The sequence below is a fragment of the Microtus oregoni genome, unplaced genomic scaffold, assembly GCF_018167655.1.
Source record: "Microtus oregoni isolate MIOR12 unplaced genomic scaffold, Mior012 000009F_ref0000495, whole genome shotgun sequence".
NCBI lineage: Eukaryota > Metazoa > Chordata > Mammalia > Rodentia > Cricetidae > Microtus > Microtus oregoni.
The window spans coordinates 37,706,277-37,731,391 of NW_024543068.1; the positions used below are offsets into that span (position 1 = coordinate 37,706,277).

Below are 25,115 nucleotides of genomic sequence, written 5' to 3' on the forward strand. Positions count from 1 at the left end.
TTTTTAGTTCTTTATATATATTTAGATACCAACCCTCTATCATATGTTTTCCCATTCTGTAGGCTGCTACTTTGTTGAAATGATAGTGTGTTTTGCTGTACACAAGCTTTTCAGCTTCCTGAGGTCTCATTGAGTAGTTGTTGATCTATTGTTATCAATGTCCTGTTCCGAAAGTAATTTCCTGTTCCAATGAGCTTGAACCTTTCCAGCAATTTTTCTTTTATCACATTCAAGGTGTCTGTGCTTATGTTGATATCCTTGATCCATCTGGAGTTGAGTTTTGTACAGGTTGATAAATAATTGTTCTATTTGAATTCTTCTTGACTAGAAACATTTGTTAAAGATGTGATCTTTTCTCCAATGTCTATTTTTGACTTCTTTGTCAAAAACCAAGTATCCATAGGTGTGTGGACTTATGTCTGGGTCTTCAGTTCAGTTCCATTGATCAGTGTGTGTTTTTATGCCAATAACATGCTGTTTTTCTTAAGGTAGCTCTGTCATACAACTTGAACTTTGGGATAATGAACTTCTGTCAGTTCTTTTGTTTGCATGATTGTTTTGGTACCCTGAATTTTTTTGTCTTTGCATATCAAGTTTTAATTTCTGTGAAGAATTGTGTTGAGCTTTTTGGGGGATTGCATTGAATTTGTAGATACTTTTAATAAGATAGCTGTTTTCACAATAATCCTATGGGTCCATGAGCATGGGAAGTCTTCCTATCTTCTGATGTCTTCAGTGTCTTTTTTTTTACTTTTTAATTATTTATTTATTTTTTTGCTTTATTATTATTATTAAAAATTTCCACCTCCTCCCATTTCCCTCCTCGTCTCTCTACTCCCCCTCCCCCTCCCTCTCCAGTCCAAAGAGCAGTCAGGGTTCCCTCCCTGTGGGAAGTCCAAGGTCCTCCCCCAGGTCTAGGAAGGTGAGCATCCAAACAGGCTAGGCTCCCCCAAAGCCAGTACATGCAGTGGGATCAAAACCCAGTGCCACTGTTCTTGGCTTTTCAGTCAGCTCTCATTGTCTGCCACGTTCAGAGAGTCCGGTTTGATCACATGCTCCATCAGTCCCAGTTCAGCTGGCCTTGGTGAGCTCCCATTAGATCAGCACCACCGTCTCAGTGGGTGGGTGCCCCCCTCACGGTCTTGACTTCCTTGCTCATGTTCTCCCTCCTTCTGTTCCTCATTTGGACCTTGGGAGCTCAGTCCATTGCTCCAATGTGGGTCTCTGTCTCTATCTCCATCCATCGCCAGATGAAGGTTCTATGGTGATATGCAAGATATTCATTAGTATGGCTATAGGATCGGGCCATTTCAGGCTCTGTCTCCTCAGCTGCCCAAGGACCTAGTTGGGGACATCTCTGTGGACCCCTGGGAATCCCTCTAGAGTCAAAGCTCTTGCCAACCCTACAATGGCTCCCTTAATTAAGATATATATACTTCCCTGCTCCCAAATTCATCCTTCCATTATCCCAACCATCCCATTCCCCCAAGCTCTCTCCATCCTCCCCTTCTCACTCGGCTCTCCCCATCTCCCCTTTCCCCCATCCCACCTCACCCCCTAGTTCCCAATTTTTGCCCAGCAATCTTGTCTACTTCCAATATCCAGGAGGATAACTATATGTTTTTCTTTGGGTTCACCTTCTTATTTAGCTTCTCTAGGATCGCGAATTATAGGCTCACTGTCCTATATTTATGGCTAAAAACCAATTATGAGTGAGTACATCCCATGTTCATCTTTTTGGGTCTGGGTTACCTCACTCAGGATAGTGTTTTCTATTTCCATCCATTTGCATGCAAAATTCAAGAAGTCATTGTTTTTTACCGCTGAGTAGTACTCTAATGTGTATATATTCCACACTTTCTTCATCCATTCTTCCATGGAAGGGCATCTAGGTTGTTTCCAGGTTCTGGCTATTACAAATAATGCTGCTATGAACATAGTTGAACAAATACTTTTGTAGTATGATAGGGCATCTCTTGGGTATATTCCCAAGAGTGGTATTGCTGGGTCCTGGGGTAGGTTGATCCCAAATTTCCTGAGAAACCGCCACACTGCTTTCCAATAGAAAAAAAAAAATGGGGCACTGAACTGAACAGAGAATTCTCAACAGAAGAAGTTCAAATGGCCAAAAGGTCATGCTCAACCTCCTTAGCAATCAGGGAAATGCAAATCAAAACAACTTTGAGATACCATCTTACACCTGTCAGAATGGCTAAAATCAAAAACACCAATGATAGCCTTTGCTGGAGAGGCTGTGGAGGAAGGGGTACCCTCATCCATTGCTGGTGGGAATGCAAACTCGTGCAACCACTATGGAAAGAATTGCCATTTTTTACTATGTTGATCCTACCCATCCAAGAGCATGAGAGATCCTTCCATTTTCTGGTGTCCTCTTCAATTTCTTTCTTCAAAGACTTAAAGTTCTTGTCAAATAGATCTTTCATTTCCTTGGTTAGAGTTACCCCAAGATACTTTATGCTATTGTGGCTATCGTAAAAGGTGAAGTTTCTCTGAATTCCCTCTCTGCTTCTCTATCCTTTGTGTATAGGAGAGCTTCTGATTTTTTTGAGTTGATCTTGTAACGTGCCACATCGCTGAAGTTATTTATCAGCTGTAGGAGTTCTTTGGTAGAGCATGGGAAGTCTTCCTATCTTCTGATGTCTTTAGTGTCTTAACGCTTTTATTATAAGTCTTTCCTTGCTTGTTTAGAGTTATTACAGTATGTATTTTTGAGACTATTGTAAAGGTACTATTCCCTGTTTTCATTTATATATGAGAAGACTACTGATTTTTGTGTGTTAATTTTGTATCCTGCTATTTTGCTTAAGTGGTTAGCAGCTGTATAAGTCTCCTGGTGGAGTTCTTTGGGTCTTTTATATATAGAAATCACATCATCTACAAATAAAAATACTTGAATTTCTCCCTTTCCTATTTGTATCCCCTTGATCTCCTTCAGCTGTTTTATTGCTCTACTTAAAACTTTAAGTACTATATGAATTGGTATAGAGAGTTGACATCCTTGTTGTGTTCCTGGTTTTAGTGGAAGTGCTTTGGTATTGTCTCCATTTAGGTTGTCATTGGCTATGGGCTTACTGTAAATTGCCTTTATTATGTTGAGGTATATTCTTTGTATCCCTAGTCTCTCCAAAACTTTTATCGTGAAGTAATGTTGGATTTTGTCAAAGGCCTTTTCTAATGGAATGATCACGTAGTTTTGTCTTTTAGTCTGTTTTTGTGCTGAATTATGTTTATTTATTTATATATATACATGGAGCCATCCCTGCATTTCTGTTAAGAAACCAGTTTGATCAGGTTAATCGTGGTCTCCAGGCTTGATGAGTATTCTGTTATTATAGTGAATAGCATTTTCTCAAAATTCCGAAGATTTTCTCTTAATTTTATTTCTTTGTTTTCTCTCATGAATCTTGCTTCCTCCTCTCTGTACTGTCGGTACTACTACGTGTACTACGGTACTACCCCTGTAGTGCAGCGCCTGCACTAGGAGAGACAGTTCATGAGTCTCAGGCAAGGGCCTGAAGATTTAAACACACACACATATAGAGATAGAGACATGGGTCACCGTTGAAACAAAAATGCCCCCATTATTGTTTTCAGGGGCAGCTTGTATAGGGCTCTGGCCATGCCCCAGCTCTCAGGATCTTTCAGCTGCAGACCCATCATAAACCACTCCCCTGCCATCAGGGTCTCCTGCTCAGAGCAGAGGGAAACAATTGTTTACAGGAAATTCAGGGTCTGGTGGTCTGCAGTCCCCAAACTCCTCTTGTTCTGCTTCAGGAAAGTTTAAATACTTAGCATTGTGAAATAAATAGCCTAGTGCTGTTTTCTTGTCAGTTATTTACTCATTCTTAAAGACCTCAGCTTCCTCTCTGTGACTGTGTGTTGAAAGTTTTTTCATATGGGTTTAATGATGACTTAATTGAATTACCTCAGTTTAATTAAGGGTATGTAGATGATTTGTTATTACACATTTTGAGTTTTTCCTCTGTCACTTAGGTATTATCTGCATTTCTGCTTAGTTTTTCAGCATGGATTGTAATTGTTTATCTGGCTTTTAACAGTGTTGGATGTAGCCTTGGGGTATGCTAGTATTTACTAAAAGCAAAACATTGAGTTGAGTGATAATGATATCTTTCATTTTTGTTTTCATTAGAGAGCAGCTGCTAGTTTGGTATCCAGAGAAGACAACAAAAATGATAATGTTGATAAAGCAGACAAAAGTGCCGAGCCAGAGCAGTCCCATTCCAATACCAGCACTCTCACGGAGCGAGAGCCTAGCTCCTCCAGTCTCTGCAGCATTGACGAAGAGCATCTCTCGGACATCGAGATTGTTCGCAGAGTGTTTTCATCCAAAAGAAGCAATGTAAACTTTGTCACAGAGATATTTCGCCAGGTAAAATACAAGGGAACAGTTTCAGATTATAATGAAAATTATGTCATTATTACTGAATATATTGATGTTTAGCTATTTAAAAATGATTCTATAAAAATTTTTTAAGTTAATTTTAAGTTTCTTAAACCTATTTGAAAATCCTTTACATTTCTCCTTTCTCCTCCTATTTCTTGCTTGTTGTTTTCTTCCCGTAGTGAAACAGAGATTTGTGCGTGCAGAACACATGCTCTACTGGAGTTGCACCCTCACCGTTCCTTTCTTTTTCCTCCCCTTCATATTCCCTAAATTATCCAAATAGTTTGTAATTATTCACTGTGCGTCTTAGGGTTTCTGTTGCTGTGATAAAACCCCGTGACACCAAAGGTAACCTGGGGATGAAGGGGCTTATTTATAACGTGTAGTCCATAACCAGAGAAGTCAGGGCTGAAACTCAGAACAGGAACTTGAATGCAAGAGCTTATACAGAGACCATGGGATGTTGTTGCTACTTACTGGCTGCTCCTCGTGGCTTGTGCTCAGCCTGCTTTCTTACAGAACTCCAGGGGTGGTGGTGCCCACCTGAGCTGTGCCCTCCTGCATTAGTTACTAACCAGGAAAACGCAGCACAGGCCGGTTCGGTACAGGGATTTCCTCACCTGAGGTTCCTTCTTCCCAGGTGACTTTGGCTTGTGTGAAGTCACTATAAACTGGTCAGACACTGTGGTAATTAGTTTGTCAGCCCGACACAGCTTAGAGTTATCTAGGAAGAGGATCTGATGAATGGTCTAGATCAGGTGGCCGATGGGCATGGTGGGTTGTTTTGATGATAACTGATACAGGAGCAGCCAGCCCCATGTGGACAACATGATTCTTTGGGCTACTACTGTACTGAACCGTGTAGGTGTAAGGAAAGAGAGCTCAGTGCTGGAAGTATGCATGTTTCTTTCTTCTCTGCTCCTGTGTTATGACTAACTGGTCCAGCTCCTGCTGTCAATGACTTTCTAGCAGCAGTGGGCTGTACCTGGAATTGTAAGCTAAAATAGACACTCATTATGACATTTTCAAGCGTGGACATATACACGTCATAGTCCTCTGTTACTCTCTTTTGTACCCTCCCACTTGTGCTCTCCCCCTTCCTCATCTCAGCTATCTCTCCTCCTTCTCATGTCTAGTTTCATTACAGTTGTTCATTTATGGGAGTAAACTGTGGTTATACCACTGAAGAAAGTGTTTCTCCCTCCCCTGCAACCCTTTATTGTGTATAAATCTTCAGAGCAAGGTGGGGGCCCATGACTCTTTCCCTGCTCAATGACAGGATGTTGACCAGCCTAGTCTTAGGCAGATCTTGTGGAGGTTAGCAGAGCTACTGAGAGTTAAGGAGTGTGACAACCACGGCATTCCTGGAAGTCAGTGTTCCACACTTGTATACCTCCCACTCAGCTCTTACATTCTTTCTGCCCTCTTTCTGTATATTCTCCATGGGGAGGTGTTATAGAGTCACATTGTACCTGGCCATTTCATAGTCATTTATTCCCTGTCCTTGACTAGTTATGGCTCTTCGCAGTCATTGCTGACCTCTGTACAAAGTATTTCTGACTACCCTAATAGCGCTAACCTGTGAGTATAAACATAGTTATTTAAAGAATAATTTCAGGACCAAATTTGGTGGTTCATGATTTCTAATTCCAGAACATGGTCTGTAGAAGCTGGCAGGCCAGACAGAAGCAGGTGGATCTCTCAGAGTTGGGCCAGCCTGGTCTAGTGACATCCTGTCTCATAAAAGGGGCACAGGGATAGTTTTATAGACATATCTTATTTACCAGAATGACAGCAATAGCCTCCCATCTAAAGTTTATGATTTCCCTAACCTAGGCATTTGAATGGGTTTACAATACCAGATGTGAACTTCTTATGAAGCAGGCATCAAACCCAGTTAGAAAGCAAGTGGTTACTCACAACAGACTTAGAATATTGCATCACTGGGTTATCTTGCCTATCTAGTTGTTTTTTGTACTTTTTTCCCCTTTTTGATAGAGATTCTCACTCTGTATCCATGGCTGGCTTTGAACTCACTCTGTAGGAAGAGCCACTTTCGGGGGGGGGGGGACTATTGTGAACGGGGTTGTTTTTCTGATTTATTCTCAGTGTGTTTATCATTGGTTTATAGGGAGGCTACTGATTTTCTATGTTAAATTTGAGTCCTTGCTTGATACTGAAAATGCTCATCAGCGCTGAGTTTTCTGGTAGATTCTTTTGAGTCTCAGGTGTAGTGCTGAGGGGTATACACCAGAGACCACTGCTTACAAATGGGTTTAAACCGATAGAAATCTTGATTAGTCTGCCAGTGAACATACTATGTGTTCGGAATTCCAGTGTAGACCCAGGCCTTTCTCAGGCTGAACTTTTAAGCACAAAAATCATGTCTTGGGTTGGCTTCAGTTAATGAAAACTATTAGCCAAAAGAACTACAGAAGCCAGAAAGCAAGGTTAGTACATTTAGAGACTTTCCCAGAACTATACACTTTAGTGGGTTAGGTCTTTGTTTTAGTTTTGGCAGGTGGTGTTGTCCATGTACTGAGTTTTACAGTCATACTTCTATCATCGAGTCATCTGTGCTAAAGTCTAGGACACTGCTACATATAGAATCAATCAAATGAAATAAGGACACATTGACTTAATCCTTTCCTATTTATAGCCTTTTTACTTCATTTCGTCTTACTGCTCTAGTTAAGTCTTCAAACACTATATTGAATAGCAGAAATTCTTAATTCTTGTCTTGGTGGAAATGTTGCTAAGTTTTGCATCATTTAGCATTTTGTTGACCATAGGTTTGTCATATTTTACCTTTATTATATTGAGACATGTTCCTTCTATTCCTACTTTCTTCTACATTTTTAATTGATATTTATTGAGCTCTACATTTTTCTCTGCTCCCCTCCCTTCCCCCCCTTCAATCCTCCCCCAAGGTCCCCATGCTCCCAATTTATTCAGGAGATCTTGTCTTTTTCTACTTTCTACTTTCCTTGTAAATTAGATCTATGTATGTCTCTCTTAGTGTCCTCATTGTTGTCTAAGTTCTCTGGGATTGTGGTTTGTGGGCTGGCTTTCTTTGCTTTATGTTTAAAACTTACCTATGAGTGAGTACATATGATAATTTTCTTTCTGTGTCTGGGTTACCTCAAAATAATGTTTTCTAGCTCCATCCATTTTCCTGCAAAAGTCAAGCTGTTGTTATTTTTTTCTGCTGTGTAGTACTCTGTTGTATAAATGTACCACATTTTCTTTATCCATTCTTTGGTCGAGGGGCATTTAGGTTGTTTCCAGGTTCTGGCTATGACAAACAATGGTGCTATGAACATAGTTGAGCTCATGTCCTTGTGGCACAATTGAGCATCCTTTGGATATATACCCAAAAGTGGTATTACTGGATCTTGAGGAAAGTTGTTTCCTAATTTTCTGAGAAATCGCCACGCTAACATCCAAAGGGGCCGTACTAGCTTGCATTCTCACCAGCAATGCAGAAGTGTTTCCTTTACCCCACAACCTCTCCAGCATAAGATGTCATCAGTGTTTTTGATCTTGGCCATTCTTACAGGTGAAAGATGGAATCTCAGAGTTGTTTTGATTTGCATTTCTCTGATGACTAACGATGTTGAATATTTCCTTAAAGTGTCTTTCAGCCATTTTAGATTCCTTTGTTGAGAGTTCTCTGTTTAGGTCTGTACTCCATTTATTTTTATTTTTATTTTTGGATTATGTGAACTTTTGGTTCAATTTCTTGAGTTCTTTGTATATTTTGGAGATCAGACCTCTGTCTGATGTGGGGTTAGTGAAGATCTTTTCCCATTCTGTAGGCTGTCGTTTTGTCTTGTTGACCGTGTCCTTTGCTTTACAGAAGCTTTTCAGTTTCAGGAGGTCCCATTTATTAATTGTTTCTCTCAGTGTCTGTGCTGCTGGGGTTATATTTAGGAAGTGGTTTTCTGTGCCAATGCATTCAAGGTGTACTTTCCACTTTTTCTTCTATAAGGCTCAGTGTGATTGGCTGCATGTTGAGGTCTTGATCCATTTGGACTTGAGTTTCGTGCATGGTGATAGATATGGGTCTATTTTCATTTTTCTACCTGTTGATATGCAGTTATGCCAGCACCACTTGTTAAATATGTTTTCTTTTTTCCATTTGATATTTTTTGCTTCTTTGTCAAAGATCAGGTGTTTGAAGATGTGTGGATTAATATCTGGGTCTTCTATTCGGTTCCATTGGTCCTCCTGTCTGTTCTTATGCCAATACTAGGCTGTTTTCAGTACTGTAGCTCTGTAGTAGAGTTTGAAGTCAGGGATTGTGATGCCTCCAGAAGTTCTTTTATTGTACAGGATTGTTTTGGCTATCAATTTTTTTGCTTTCCCAAATGAGGCTGAATACCATTCTTCAAGGTCTGTGAAGAATTTTGCTGGGATTTTCATGGGCATTGCATTGAATCTGTCTTCTACATTTTTTTTATTATTGTTTTTTTTTATTGAGAAAAGGAGAAAAAAAAAACAAGTTTCCACCTCCTCCCAGCCTCCCATTTCCTTCTCCCTCCTCCCACCCTTCTCCCCCTCCCCCCACTCCTTTCCCCCTCCCTTTCCAGTCCAAAGAGCAGTCAGGGTTCCCTGCCCTGTGGTAAGTCCTAGGTCCTCCCCCCTCCGTCCATATCTAGGAAGGTGAACATCCAAACTGGCTAGGCTCCCACAAAGCCAGCACATTGCGTAGGATCAAAACCCCGTGCCATTGTCCTTGGCGTCTCATCAGCCCTCATTGTTTGCCATGTTCAGAGAGTCCAGTTTTATCCCATGCTTTTTCAGTCACAGTCCAGCTGGCCTTGGTGAGCTCCTAGTAGATCAGCTCCACTGTCTTAGTGGGTGGGTGCACCCCTCGTGGTCCCGACTTCTTTTCTCATGTTCTCCCTCCTCCTGCTCCTCATTGGGACCTTGGGAGCTCAGTCTAGTGCTCCAGTGTGGGTCTCTGTCTCTGTCTCCATCCATCACCAGATAAAGGTTCTATGATGATATGCAAGATATTCGTCAGTATTGCTATAGGATAGGGTCATTTCAGGTTCCCTATCCTCCGCTGCCCAAGGAACTAACTGGGGACATTGCCTTGGGCTCCTGGGAGCCACTCTAGGGTCAAGTCTCTTGCCCACCCTAAAGTGGCTCCCTTAACTAAGAATTGTGGTTCCGTGCTCCCCTGTCCAACCTTCCTTTATCCCAATCCTCCTGTTTCCCCAAGTCCCCTCCTCCTTCCCTTCTAACTTTTCTCTCCCCATCTCCCCTTACCCCCATCCCACCCCACCCCCAAGATCCCAATTTTCTCCCCGGCAATTTTGTCTACTTCCCTTAGCCAAGAGGATAACTATATATTTTTCCTTGGGTTCACCTTCTTACTTAGCTTCTTTAGGTTCACCTATTGTAGACTCCGTGACCCTTATTTATGGCTAGAAACCAATTATGAGTGAGTACATCCCATGTTCATCTTTTTGGGTCTGGGTTACCTCACTCAGGATAGTGTTTTCTATTTCCATCCATTTGCATGCAAAATTCAAGAAGTCATTGTTTTTTGCCACAGCGTAGTACTCTAATGTGTTTATATTCCACACTTTCTTCATCCATTCTTCCATTGAAGAGCATCTAGGTTGTTTCCAGGTTCTGGCTATTACAAATAATGCTGCTATGAACATAGTTGAACAAATGCTTTTGTCATATGATAGGGCATCTCTTGGGTATATTCCCAAGAGTGGTATTGCTGGGTCCAGGGGTAGGTTGATCCCGAATATCCTGAGAAACCGAAACACTGACTTCCACAGTGGTTGCACAAGTTTGCATTCCCACCAGCAATGGATGAGGCTACCCCTTCCTCCACGGCCTCTCAGCAAAGGCTATCCTTGGTGTTTTTGACTTTAGCCATTCTGACAGGTGTAAGATGGTATCTCAAAGTTGTTTTGATTTGCATTTCCCTGATCGCTAAGGAAGTTGAGCATGACCTTAAGTGTCTTTTGGCCATTTGAACTTCTTCTGTTGAGAATTCTCTGTTCAGCTCAGTGCCCCATTTTTTAATTGGGTTAATTAGCATTTTAAAGTCTAGTTTCTTGAGTTCTCTATATATTTTGGAGATCAGACCTTTGTCTGTTGCGGGGTTAGTGAAGATCTTCTCCCAGTCAGTAGGTTGCCTTTGTGTCTTAGTGACAGTGTCCTTTGCTTTACAAAAGCTTCTCAGTTTTAGTAGGTCCCATTTATTCAATGTTGCCCTTAATGTCTGTGCTTCTGGGGTTATACATAGGAAGCGATCTCCTGTGCCCATCTGTTGTAGGGTATTTCCCACTTTCTCTTCTATCAGGTTCTGTGTGTTCGGGCTGATATTGAGGTCTTTAATCCATTTGGACTTGAGTTTTGTGCACGGTGATAGATATGGGTCTATTTTCATTCTTCTACAGGTTGACATCCAGTTGTGCCAGCACCATTTGTTGAAGATGCTTTCTTTCTTCCATTGTATACTTTTAGCTCCTTTATCAAAAATGAGGTGTTCATAGGTTTGTGGGTTAAAATCCGGGTCTTCTATACGATTCCATTGGTCGACTTCTCTGTTTTTATGCCAGTACCACACTGTTTTCATTACTGTAGCTCTGTAATAGAGTTTGAAGTCAGGGATGGTAATGCCTCCAGAAGATCCTTTATTGTATAGGATTGTTTTGGCTATCCTGGGTTTCTTGTTTTTCCATATAATGTTGATTATTGTCCTCTCCAGATCTGTGAAGAATTTTGATGGGATCTTGATGGGGATTGCATTGAATCTATAAATTGCCTTTGGTAGAATTGCCATTTTTACTATGTTGATCCTCCCAATCCAAGAGCAAGGGAGGTCCATCCATTTTTTGGTATCCTCTTCAATTTCTTTTTTCAGTGCCTTAAAGTTCTTGTCAAATAGATCTTTCACTTCCTTGGTTAGATTTACCCCAAGATATTTTATGCTGTTTGTGGCTATCGTGAATGGTGAAGCTTCTCTGATTTCCCTTTCTGCTTCCATATCCTTTGTGTATAAGAGGGCGACTGATTTTTTGGAGTTGATCTTGTATCCTGCCACATTACTAAAGCTGTTTATCAGCTGTAAAAGTTCTTTGGTGGAGTTTTGGGGGTCGCTTATGTACACTATCATATCATCTGCAAATAACGAAAGTTTAACTTCTTCCTTTCCAATTCGAATCCCCTTGATCCCATTATGTTGTCTTATTGCTATTGCTAGAACTTCAAGCACTATATTGAAGAGGTATGGCGAGAGTGGACAGCCTTGTTGTGTTCCTGAGTTAAGCGGGATGGCTTTGAGTTTCTCTCCGTTTAATTTGATGTTAGCTGTCGGCTTGCTGTATATAGCTTTTATTATATTTAGGTATGACCCTTGTATCCCTAATCTCTCCAATACTTTTATCATAAAGGGATGTTGAATTTTGTCAAATGCTTTTTCAGCATCTAATGAAATGATCATATGGTTTTTTTCTTTCCGTTTATTTATATGCTGGATTACATTGATAGATTTTCGTATGTTGAACCAGCCCTGCATCTCAGGAATGAAGCCTACTTGATCATAATGGATATTTTTCGGATGTGTTCTTGGATTCGGTTTGCCAGTATTTTGTTGAGGATTTTTGCGTCGATATTCATGAGTGAGATTGGCCTGTAATTCTCTTTCCTGGTTGAGTTTTTGTGTGGTTTTGGTATCAGAGTAACTGTAGCTCCATAAAAGGAATTTGGTAATGACCCTTCTGTTTCTATATTGTGGAATACATTAAGGAGTATAGGTATTAGCTCTTCTTGGAAGTTCTGGTAGAATTCTGCATTGAAACCATCTGGTCCTGGGCTTTTTTTGGTAGGGAGGTTTTTGATAACAGCTTCTAATTCTTCGCGACCAACAGGTCTGTTTACATTGTTCACCTGGTCCTGGTTTAACTTTGGTATATGATATTTATCTAAAAAAGTGTCCATTTCTTTTACATTTTTCCAGTTTTGTGTTATAGAGGCTTTTGTAATAAGATCTAATGATTCTCTGAATTTCCTCTGTGTCTGTGGTTATGTCCCCCTTTTCATTTCTGATCTTATTAATTTGTGTATTCTCTCTCTGCCGTTTGATTAGTTTGGATAGGGGTTTATCAATCTTGTTGATTTTCTCCAGGAACCAGCTTTTTGTTTCATTGATTCTTTGGATTGTTTTCTGTGTTTCTATTTTGTTGATTTCTGCCCTCAGTTTGATCATTTCCAGTCTTCTTCTTCTCCTAGGTGAGTCTGCTTCTTTTTTTTCTAGAGCTTTCAGGTGGGCTGTTAAGTCTCCAATATGTGCTTTCTTTGTTTTAAGTGGGCACTTAGTGCAATGAACTTTCCTCTTAGCACTGCTTTCATAGTGTCCCATAAGTTCGAGTATGTTGTTTCTTTATTTTCATTGAATTCAAGGAAGACTTTAATTTCTTTCTTCATTTCTTCCTTAATCCAGGTGTTGTTCAGTAGTTGACTGTTCAGTTTCCATGAGTTTGTAGGCTTTCTGGGGGTAGCATTGTTGTTGAATTCTAACTTTAATCCATGGTGATCTGATAAGACACAGGTGGTTACTAATATTTTTTTGTAACTGTTTAAGTTAGCTTTGCTACTGAGTATGTGGTCAATTTTCGAGAAGGTTCCATGAGCTGCAGAGAAGAAGGTATATTCTTTCCTCTTTGGGTGGAATAATCTATAGATGTCTGTTAAGTCCATTTGCTTCATTACCTCCATTAATTCTCTAATTTCTCTGTTAGGTTTCTGTTTGATTGACCTATCCATTGGTGAGAGTGGAGTGTTGAAGTCTTCTACTATTAGTGTGTATGGTTTGATGGCTGCCTTGAGTTTTAGTAATGTTTCTTTTACGTACGTGGGCGCTTTTATATTAGGGGCGTAGATATTCAGGATTGAGACTTCATCCTGATGAATTGTTCCTGTTATGAGTATAAAATTTCCCTCTCCATCTCTTCTGATTGATTTAAGTTTGAAGTCAACTTTGTTAGAAATTAGTATGGCCACACCTGCTTGTTTCTTAGGTCCATTTGCTTGATAAGCCTTTTCCCAGCCCTTTACTCTGAGTAGGTGCCTGTCTTTGTGGTTGAGGTGTGTTTCTTGTAAACAGCAGAATGTTGGATCCTGTTTTTGTATCCAATCTCTTAGCCTGTGCCTTTTTATAGGTGAGTTGAGCCCATTAACATTAAGTGATATTAATGACCAGTGGTTGTTAACTCCGGTCACTTTTTTAGTAGTAGGGTTTTTGTGTTTCCCTTCTTTGAGTTTCGCTGGTGAAGGGTCTCTAGATGTCTGAGTTATTGTGGTCATTGTTGGACTCCTTGGTTAGTGATTTTCCTTCTATTATTTTCTGTAAGGCTGGATTTGTGGCTACGTATTGTTTAAATTTGTTTTTATCCTGGAAAATTTTGTTTTCTCCATTTATAGTGAACGAAAGCTTGGCTGGATATAGTAGTCTGGGCTTGCATCCATGGTCTCTTAGTTTTTACAGTACATCTATCCAGGACCTTCTGGCTTTCATGGTTTCCATATCGAAGTCAGGTGTAAGTCTGATAAGTTTACCTTTATAAGTAACTTGGCCTTTTTCCTTTGCGGCTCTTAATATTCTTTCTTTATTCTGTATATTTTGTGTTTTGATTATTATATGGCGAGGGGATGTTTTTTTTTTTTTTGATCCAGCCTATTTGGTGTTCTATATGCTTCTTGAACCTTCATAGGTACATCTTTCTTCAGGTTGGGAAAGTTTTCTTCTATAATTTTATTAAGTATATTTTCTGGACCGTTGAGCTGCACTTCTTCTTCTTCTACTCCAATTATTCTTAGGTTTGGTCTTTTTATTGTGTCCCATATTTCCTGAATGTTTTGTGATGAGAGTTTGTTGGACTTGCTGTTTTCTTTGATCAGTGCGTTTATTTTCTCTATGTTATCCTCAGAATCTGAGATTCTTTCTTCTATCTCTTGTATTCTGCTGGTTATGCTTGTTTCTGTAGTCTCTATTCGTTTACCTAGATTTTCCATGTCCAGCCGGCCCTCTGTTTGTGTTTTCTTCTTTGCCTCCATTTCAGTTTTCAAGTCATGAACTGTTTCCATTATCTGCTTGATTGTTTTTCCTTGGTTTCCTAGGGTATCATTCACTGATTTACTCAATTCCTCAAACTTTCTGTTACACTTCTCATCCATTTCTATAAGGGCGTTTTTTATATGCTGTTTAAGGGCCTCTATCACTTTCATTAAGTCAGTTTTTTCTACTTCTTCTTGATTAAGGTGTTCATGTCCTTCTGTTGTGAGGTCGCTGGGTTCTGGTGGTTTCATGTTGTTTTTCAGATTGTTGGGTGAATTCTTGCCTTGGCGCCTGCCCATCTTTTCCTCCGAATGCTCCCCTATGGATCTTCCTTTACAGGATCAGGTCTTCTTGCCCACTGATGTACCTTCCCAGTGATGTCACTCCCCAGTGATGTTTCTCCTTGTGTCCAGCACGGATCTCTGTGCTGCTTGGGTGGCTCGCAAACAAAGTGCCCACCTTGCTTGCTGCAGGCAGGCTATGGAGACAAAGGAGCTACCGCCCTTCCCTTTGCCCTCCCGATTTGGGTTCGGTCCCAGCGCCCAAGCAGGCTGAGCTGGGATGTGCTATGCCGCCAAAGAAGGGAGGGAGGGAAAGAGACGGGGGTGGGGGGATCTGGATGTAAGCTGGATGGGATAGGAAGAGAGAGGAGGTATTGCGCAGTATAGCCCCTGTAGGATGACCAGGAAGTGTTGGAGGGATGAGGAACGTCTGAGCTCCCTGTTCCTGGCTGCCGCAGCACTCACTCACCACAATGATGTTTCACCCAGTGCCCAGATCGAAACTCCATGCTGCTTGTGTAGCTTGCAAACAAAGGGCCCTCCCTGCTTGCTGCAGACAGGCTATGGAGACAAAGGAGCTACCACCCTCCCCTTTGCCCTCCCTATTCAGGTTTGGTCCCAGCGCCCGAGCAGGCTGAGCAGGGAGGTGCTATGCTGCCAAAGAAGGGAGGGAGGGAGGGAGGGAGACAGGGGGTGGGGGGATCTGGATGTAAGCTGGATGGGATAGGAAGAGAGAGGAGGTATCGGGCAGTATAGCCCCTGTAGGATGACCAGGAAGTGTAGGAGGGATGAGGAATGTCTGAGTTCCCTGTTCCCGGCTGCCGCAGCACTCACTCACCACAATGATGTTTCACCTCTTCTACATTTTTTTAAATCAGGAATGGATACTGAATTTTATCCAAAGTGTTTTCTGTATCTGTCGAAAAGATCATGTGATTTATGAGATTTATTGCATTTATTGACTTAGATATGTTGCATATTTAAGAATAAAACCAACTTCATTATGATTAATGGTCTTTCTGTATGTTATTTAATTTATTTTTAAAGTATCTTCTTGACATGTTCTGCATATATATTTATTAGAGAGATTGGTTTGTAATTTTATTTTTTGTCTTTCTAGTTTCAATCTGTTATTGGTCGATTTAAATTGTTTATCACATCACAGTTTATTTTTAGCTTTTCTAACTTAATGGAATATGTTTGTAAGGTACAACCTATGTTTTTTTTTTAAATCTCAGTGGTGTTTGTTGTAATGGCTCCCTTTTTATCTTTAATTTTATTAGTTGGAATCTTTTTTTTCTTTTAGTTTGTCTGAAGGTTTGACAATTTTGTTTATCTTTTCTAAGAAACAGTTCCCTGTTCTGTTGTTCCATGTTAATTTTTACTGTAGTCTTAGTGTTCTTTCCTCTAATGGCTTGGGGTTTGGCTTGTTGGTTATTCAGAACCCTAAATTATTTACTTGAGATCTCTTCTCTTATTTAATATGGGAAGTAAGAACTCCAAACTTTCCTTTTGGGCTGCTTTTATTGTGTCTTAGTAGGTCTTTATTGTGTTTTTGTTTTCATTCAGTTCGGGAAATTTCTTATTTTTTTCAAGGACTCATTCATCATTTAGTAAAATGGTGTTTAATTCCCATGAGTTATGTTCTAAGGTTGTTCTTACTATTGATTTATAGTTTTACTCCATTGTGACCATAGGATACCAGAAGATAGTTCAGTTTTCCTGTGTTTGTTGAGACTTGCTTTGTGGTCTAATATATGATCTTTTTTGACAACATTCCAAGGGATGCTGAGAAAAATTTATATTTTTGCATGGAATACATATTTCGCTGAAATAATCTAAAGGTATCTGCTAAGTCCACTTGATGTACGATTTCATTTAATGCAGATGTTCCTGATTGTTTTCTGTCTAGATGACTTGTCAGTAGACGAGAGGAGGATATTGAAGTCACCCACTACTATAGTGTTGGGGTTAATGTGTGCCTTTACATCTAGTAGCATTTGAGGAAATGGGTGTGCCTGTGCTTGTAACACATTTGTAAAGAATTACAGTGTTTTCTTGATAGTTAATTTCCTCAGTGACATGAAGTGGCCTTCTTTATCTTTCCTCTTAGTTTTGTAGTGAGCTGTGCTTTGTCTGATGTTACAGGAGTGACATCTGCTTTTCTCCTAGGTCCGTTTGCTTGGAACACCTTTTTATTTCCTTTTATCCTAAGTGTTTTTTTTTTTTTTTGTGGTGAAGTATTTTCTTAGAGGGAACAAAATGTTTCCTGCTTTTGATCCAATCTGCTTGTCTGTATCTTGGTTTGGAATATTGAGATCATTAATATTCAGAGCTCTTATTTAATGCTGTGCACTGATTCCTGTTATTTTGTTGATTTTTTTTATAGTGTTTTGTTTTTTTCCTTTCCTGGTGTGACTTGTTTCATGTGGATGGGTTGTTTGTTTGTTTGTTTTTAGTCTGGAACATTCCTTTAAAGTAACTTCTATAGAGAGATGACTTAATGGTTGTAAGTTCTGTTAGCCAGTTTTTATCATGGAAAGTTTACTTCTGCTTCTGCTGTGACAGATATCTCTGCTTGTTCTGGCAGCATTTGTGGGTTTGCAATTGACTTTTAAAACTTGAAGTGCATCTTTCTAGGACCTTCTACTTTTTCACTAAGTTTTAGTTGACAAATCTACTGTTATTTTGATGGATCTGCCTTTATGTGTAACTTCATGTATTTCTCTGCTACTTTTAGTATGCTTTCTTTGTTCTGTATATTTAGTATTTTAATTAGAATCCAAGGGGAAGTTCATTCTTGGCATCCTGAATACACACCCTCCTTATATGGATGGACATTTCTTTCATGATTATTTTGAAAAGTTTTGTGTGTTTTTAAAATAAAATTTTTCTCCTATGCCCCTGACCTTTCGACTTGGTCTTTTCATAGTATCACATGAGTCTTGGAATTCTCACGTGTACGTTTTTATTACCTTGGTTTTGTCCTTACTGAATTTTTCCAGTTCCTCCATCTTGTCTTTCGGCTCGGATATTTTTTCTCTCTTTCATCTATTCTGTTGGTGAAACTTTGTACAGAACTTTTAGTTATGACTTAATATTTTTCTTCAGTATCATTTTATTGACTTCTTTCATGCCACACATCATTATTCTTATTTTATTCAACTGTCTATATTCTTTATCTGCAGTAAATCTTTTTATGGGAACACTTTTTTCTTCTGGTTTTTCAAGACAGGGTTTCTCTGTGTAACACTCCTAGCTGTCCTAGAACTAGCTCTTGTACTCACAGAGATCTGCCTGTCTCTGCCTCCTGAGTGCTGGGATTAAAGGCTGTGCCACTACCGTCTGGTTTATGAGAACATTTTAATAGTAATAATTCTCAAAATAGCAGTAAATATAAGTTTATAAAATGTGGCTTATCATGAGAAGTTATATTTATTTGGAACTTTGTAAGAGTAAAATTTCATGAAACAATATTACCATTCAGAAGTAACGCAATTAAAAAAATCTTTGAAAAAAAAAATCTTTGTTCCTTCTGCTTGAATAGTTATGTACCGTATTTCTCCTTCAAGGTATTCACAGAACATTTGGAGATAAAAGGCTTTTTGTGAATTGATTAGTAGTTAATGAGTTAAGTTTGTGAAATTGTTAATATCCTCATTATGTGAGATGAGAAATATATTAGTATGTTTGTGACAAAATAAAATGTATCATTCTTTTTCTTTTTTCCTATTTAATAGGCATTTTTATTGCCAATTTGTGAAGCAGCAGCTATGAGAAAAGTGGTGAAAGTGTATCAAGAATGGATCCAACAAGAGGAGAAGCCTTTGTTTATGCAGGAGCCTGACGAACGTGTGCTCCCTTCTTCAGATATACCTTGTCTCGAAAACATTACAGACCAGAATATTTCAATAGAAGATGGAGAAAAAAGAGAAGAGGTAAAATGATAACTTATATATGTTTTAATGTAAGGTCAATAGATTAGAGTTTTTCAAAAGTATAATAATGTGATGATATGAATTTGTTTAGATAAAGGTTGCTTTCAGTATAATTTACGTTTTATATCACAGTATTTATCTCAGTACTCTTTTGCAAAGTTCTGTGATGTCACAATTTTATTTTATTTTTATTTTGATGCTATAATCTAAAAGCAAAAAATAAACAAGTAACAGCAAGGTTATGTTGTGTACATCAGGGCTTTGTAAACTTTTTTCACTGGCAGTAAGTTTTTATACAACACTATATATCAGCGTAAACAAAGGTACCTGAGATAAATAAGATGGCACTTGGGGGGCAGAGGCAGGCAGTCGCTTCTACATAGCAAGTTGCAGGCCAGCCAATGCTACATGGTCAAAAAAAGAAAAACAAAAGATATATGAATCATTCATTAAGAATAAATCATAAAGAAATTTATTTTTAAAGAGTTTGATATATATAATCTTATCATTTATTAAAAACAAAAACAAATTTCCACTCTAATAGACTGGATAGGAAAAGAAATAGACTTGACTGAGTATTTGATACTGGAGGACATGAGAATTTTCCTCATTTTTAATATTTAATGGATATTTTTGTTATAATCACCACTGCTAACTATGCCACTTTGTGTAAATATGTAGTGCAAAATATTGGAAGTTATCTCTCAGGCCATTTTAGAAATTTTGGAAGTTCTATCGTAATGTCAAGCTAATACTCATTTTTTAAAATTGCTGCTCAATTCAGCAACTTAACAACAATTTTTTAAAAAATCAAATATTCTGACACAGTTCAATCCAAAGAAATACTAATTTGATACTTCTATGCTGGGGAATGAAAAACATGAAAATATTAAGTCTTTGTTTCATAATTATGCCATTATATTTTCTAAAAGCAGGAAACTTGCATGTATAGTAAAAACACTGCAGTTCATAACACACTGTAGTCCTTAATCTGATCAACATTTATTGATGTTTTGTCGTGTGAAGACATGCTCAGTAGAAATTGTGTATATTGTGTATTCAGAGCCAGGGACTATAGTCCGTCCAGCCATGAAATGAATGAGCACAGGCCAGTGTGCCAGGAACAGCTTAGATTCATTATGTGTTTGATTGTAATTTTCTATTATACATTCACTGTTGCTAAATGGTTCACTTATCTGACGTTCATTTCTTAGCCTATGGTTAAGAAAATGTTGGGGTATATATCAGAGGTAGAGCCTGCTGTATTTTAAACATGTGCCAAATCAAAATTGCTACTAAAGGACATACATTGTGTGTTATGATTATCAAATTATTGTTCCTTTTCTCAAAATATTGCCTGCTTATACTGTGAATGGCTACCCATTACAAACTAGAATGTTTTGAATTCTTCTCTAGAGTCTTTTGCATTAGGGCTAACTGCAGAATTCAAAATTTTCCTGACATGATGAAATATATTGCTGGTGATAAGAAAGCCTAGAATTTATTCACAGAGCAGAAAGAAAAGGGAACAGAGGTAGAACTGGGTCACTGATTCTATTCATTCCTGAGACCTAAGCAAATTTTTGAATGTTCAACTCTTGTCATGTATCAGACTTTCTAGGACCTAGAAGCCAAGATGAAATTAGGAGTAAAAAAGACTGTCTGGCCAGGCATTGGTAGTGCACACCTTTAATCCCAGTACTCGGGAGGTAGAGGCAGGTGGATCTCTGTGAGTTTGAGGCCAGCCTGGTCTATAAAGCAAGTTCCAGGACAACTAGGGTTACGCAGAGAAACCCTGTCTCGAAAAAAAAGAAAAAAAAAAGCAGACTCTTTTTATCTGATTTGCTTTTCTATAGTCCAAAGTTTGAGGAGCAGGTTAATTAACCTCACCACTGGAGTTTAATCAGGATAAGGATGCATGAAGAATAGAGGGGTTCTTCATGGATTAATTGAGAGAGGGATTGTGGGTAGGGAATACAGAATCTGCCTAGAGAGCCTAGGATGGTCTTGAACTGTCAATGTTGGCTTAGTGTTTTGAATGATGCTCTTTATAAGATAAGGAAATGTTTAAGTAGTATTGCTGAGACAATGGTAGAAGCCTGATTAGCATTTATGAGACCTTGAGTTTTATCCCTAACTATCCCCAAAAAAGTAAATAAAAGAAAAAAGGACAAATGTAATTGTATTATATAAACTATTTTTTTGTTTGCTTGTTTTTGTTTGTTTGTTTGTTTTTGAGACAGGGTCTAATGTATTCCAGACTGGCGTCAGTCTCACTATATAACCTAGGGTGATTTTAAACTCTTGATCATACCTGTCTCCACTTCCCAAGTACTGGGATCACAAATATATACCACCAGGCCCATCAAAGTATATAAAATTAATCATAAAATTTGTGAAAGATAGTTCAAAGTACTGTTAGGTATTAGTAAGAAATGTCAGATATTTCAGTTATGGTAGAAAGTACACCTATCAGGCTAAATGATGTATTTTCCACCACCCTTTTAGTTATACTGTGCCTATGTACCTACCCTCCATCATTTATATAGTAATAGTATAATAAATATATACAGAATTAAAAACACAGGCTAGACATTTTGGTGTATGCTTTTAATTCCATCACTGAGGAGGCAGAGGTAGATGGATCTCTGTGAGTTTGAGACCAGTCTGATCTACATAGTTCCAGGACAGCCAAGAGCTACACAGTGTGAGACCTCATCTCAACAAGAACAAAAACAAACAAGCATGAAAACAAACAAGCACACAAAAGACCAATCAAACAAACCAAAAACCAAACTGCACCCAAAAAGCAAATAGAAGTAATGAGTGGGTTGAGGGAAGGTGAGTTGATAATACAGATATATTGATAGCTTCATCTTCTGTTGGTTATTCACATAAATATTGCCATTATCAGTGTGATTTTTTAAGAGCTAGTAGTTCTTGTAAGGATATTAACCCAAACAATATAGTCACTAATTGATTGACATCTGATTAGTTCAATATATATTACAATCGCATAAATTTTGGTGTTATAAAAATGAAATTATAGAGTCAGATAATTATGAATGGGTTTTTATTTTACATAGCATTTAACATGTTTGGAAGACACTAGGCTGTTTTTCTGTGAGTTTTTCGTACTTTCGTGCACCTTGTAGGACATTTCCTAGTGCATCTCTTTAAATTCCAGTGGCATTTTTCAATAAAGTACCCACAAAATGTTCAGAATGTCCTCTAAAGCACAGTATGTGTTATAAAACTGTTACTGCTGTGATCCTAGAGCGTGAAGGAGAACACTTTATACTCTGTAGGAAGGTGGTAATACCGTATGAACAGCCAACAGCCGGTGACTCAGTGGGAAAGGAGTCATAGAGTCTAAGTTGTAACTAATATGGCTGGAGTAGGTAGGAATGGGGAGTTTGTGGGGAAAAGGCTTGTCTTTATACTTACAGGTCATTTAGGAAGACTTCAGAAGACATATTGTCATAGAGATACAGAGAAAGGCTGGGCTAGAGCTTTGAGTGTTGTATTGACTCCTCACAGAGCTGAGTTCCCGGTCAGTTTCTATTTAGGACAGAGTATTAGATAAAACTTCCTATATGTTGTAGGTATAACACTGCTCAAGCTGTAAGAAGGCAGCTCTTTGGAACTATTGGTGACAGAGGACTAGGAGTGTCACTGTGGTAGAGTGCTTGCATACCATACGGAAGGCCCTGAGTTGGTTTCCTGCACCACAGAAGGGCAGGAGCAGGCATAGTGGCTTCTACTTGTAATTCTAAGCCCTTGGGAGACTGAAGCAGAGAGACTTAATAGTTCAAGGCCATATGGGCTACAGAATGAGACCCTGTCTGGGAGGGAGGAAGAAAAGGAGGTATTATTGATGAATATTCAAAAACAACAGTGGTGGGGGCGGGGTAGCTCGGTGGATTAAGTATCCACACAAGCACACTTGGATACAAGTACTTTTACACACCTGTGTACACACATGCACACAACACACATACACCTTACAACACTACAAAACAGGCTTTTACTTGAGGGAGCTTGTAGCCTGTACCTACCAGCACCAACTCAAGCAGAAAGCTTCAGTAGTAGTTGTCTGAAACAGTGCCTTTTGTTTTTAAGAATTTTACTGTTATTAAAAATCTGTTTTCTAGTTATTTAGATTTTGGCATTCAGTATAGAACAGAATTAATCTTTTATAAAGCAGTGAATAGTGTAATATGATTGTTGAATATGTGAGAATATACACAAATGACTCCATATATGATATGATATTAACTCTAGCTAGTCATTATCCATAATTTTTTCTGTTAAAATTTTTTATAGTGAATAGATATCACTTATTAGTTAAACCTTTTTTTATCTTTTGGTTTATTTTTATTATTTTTAGTTATGTATAGGTCAGCGTGTGTACATGTAGGTATGTGCACATGAGAGCAAGTGCTTTCAGAAGCCCCAGAGTCTTGTGGAGCTGGAGTTATAGAGAGTTGTAAGCCTGCTGATGTGGGTGCCAGGAACTAAACTCAGGTGCTCTGGAAGAGCAGTCAGTGCTCTTCACTGCTGAGTCATCTCTCCACCCCCTAAAACGATCTGTTTTGAAGGAAAGACTCAGTTTAATAGTGGGATCTAATAATTTCATACACATTTTATGTTACTGACTTGTTGCAGCATTCTCATTGATGAAATATTTGACATTTTGCTTCAGGAAAATGGGACCAATATTTCTGAGCATGTTCGAAATTCTAGTTGGACCAAAAATGGTTCTTATCAAGTTGCTTTTCATGCCTCTGAAGAAGCCACAGAACAAAATATTCAAGCTGGTACACAGGCAGTTTTGCAGGTGGGTAGCTTTATACTTACTGTTGTTTGTGTGTATATTTATAGTTCCTGGGATTGAACCCAGGGCTTTGTGGTATGCTAGGCAAGTTTTCTACCAATGAACTACATATCTAGCCCTTCAGCTTAAAAAAAAAAGTCATTAAATATTTCAAATGCCCATAGTTTGGTTTTCATATTATATTAAATTTATATATAAATAAAATTTATATATATACCACTCACATCTGTGAGTTATCACTATGCCATATTTGTCTTTCATAAAATAAATACTGACAAACATTACATAGTTCATAGATGGAAAAAGATGTTGAAATTCAATACTAATAAAGGAAAGGTAAACTGAACTAGGAAAATATAATTTTGTTTTTACATTTAGTGTGTGTATTGGGGGGTACAAGTGTGTGTTTGCCATGCGGAGGTCAGTAGATAACTTGAGCCAGTGTGTTCTCTTCTAACCATGTGTAAGCATGTGTATGCCAGAGATCAGACTTGAGTCATCAGACTTGGCAGCAAGGGCCTTGCCCACTAAACCATGTCACTAGCCTCAGAATTTTTAAAAAACAACATTTCACATCCTCTGTAGACAGTGAAGAACTACAATATGATAATTCATGTAATGGGCGAGTGTACAGAAATAGGAATCCATAAATGCTTCCTGAGTCTCCATCTGCACATCTCATCTGACTTGCTATGTGTTTCATTATGCTTTTCTCCCACTGTTAGATGTTTGCTCTTTTAAAGGATTTGCAGGAGTTTCTTATATTCCTTTTCTCCTTTTCCTTCTCATCAGTTTGTGCTTTTTTTAATGGTACTTAGTACAGCACCCAAGGCATAGGACATGATGCTTGAGCATCCTGTCACAGAGCTGTGCTCTCACCAATTCTTTTTTCTTGTCAAAACCACTTCTAACATCTATCTTGTTAAATCAAAAGTCCTTTTTTATTTTATTTTTATTTTTTTTAACTTTTTTTTTTATTGAGAAAAAAAAAACAAATTTCCTCCTCCTCCCAGCCTCCCATTTCCCTCCCCCTCCTCCCACCCTTCTCCCCCTCCCCCCACTCCTCTCCCCCTCCCTCTCCAGCCCAAAGAGCAGTCAGATTTCCCTGCTCTGTGGTAAGTCCTAGGTCCTCCCCCCTCCGTGCATTTCTAGGAAGGTGAACATCCAAACTGGCTAGGCTCCCACAAAGCCAGCACATTACGTAGGTTCAAAACCCCGTGCCATTGTCCTTGGGTTCTCATCAGCCCTCATTGTTCGCCATGCTCAGAGAGTCCAGTTTTATTTTTTTGAGGTAGAGTTGCACTGTATATACCAGATGGCCTCTAACTCCCAGAGATCCATCTGTCTCTGCTTTTGCAGCAATGTGGTTAAAGGTACACACATCTGTGTTTTACATTCTTACCTGACTGCTGGCCTAGTGAGGAGCATATGCAGGGAGAGGGTTGTTCTCCCTGAGACCCTCCCACACTGTCCTCAGAATAGCCTATCCTCCTGTTCTTTTCTCACCGACCGCTCTCTAGGTAGATGATTTCACATTGACTTT

The 25,115-nt window shown here is 38.9% G+C and overlaps 1 protein-coding gene across 8 annotated transcripts in view; it reads left to right on the forward strand.

Moving 5' to 3' along the window:
* Ralgapa1 (Ral GTPase activating protein catalytic subunit alpha 1) overlaps window positions 1-25,115 on the forward strand; it is a 237,244-nt gene that overhangs the window by 57,967 nt on the left and 154,162 nt on the right. For all 8 annotated transcript variants that reach the window (XM_041658516.1, XM_041658517.1, XM_041658518.1 and 5 more), the window contains exons 10-12: window positions 4,172-4,411; window positions 18,538-18,735; window positions 23,441-23,575. In XM_041658516.1, the coding sequence (XP_041514450.1) occupies window positions 4,172-4,411; window positions 18,538-18,735; window positions 23,441-23,575 (573 nt within the window). The remainder of the gene's footprint in view (window positions 1-4,171; window positions 4,412-18,537; window positions 18,736-23,440; window positions 23,576-25,115) is intronic.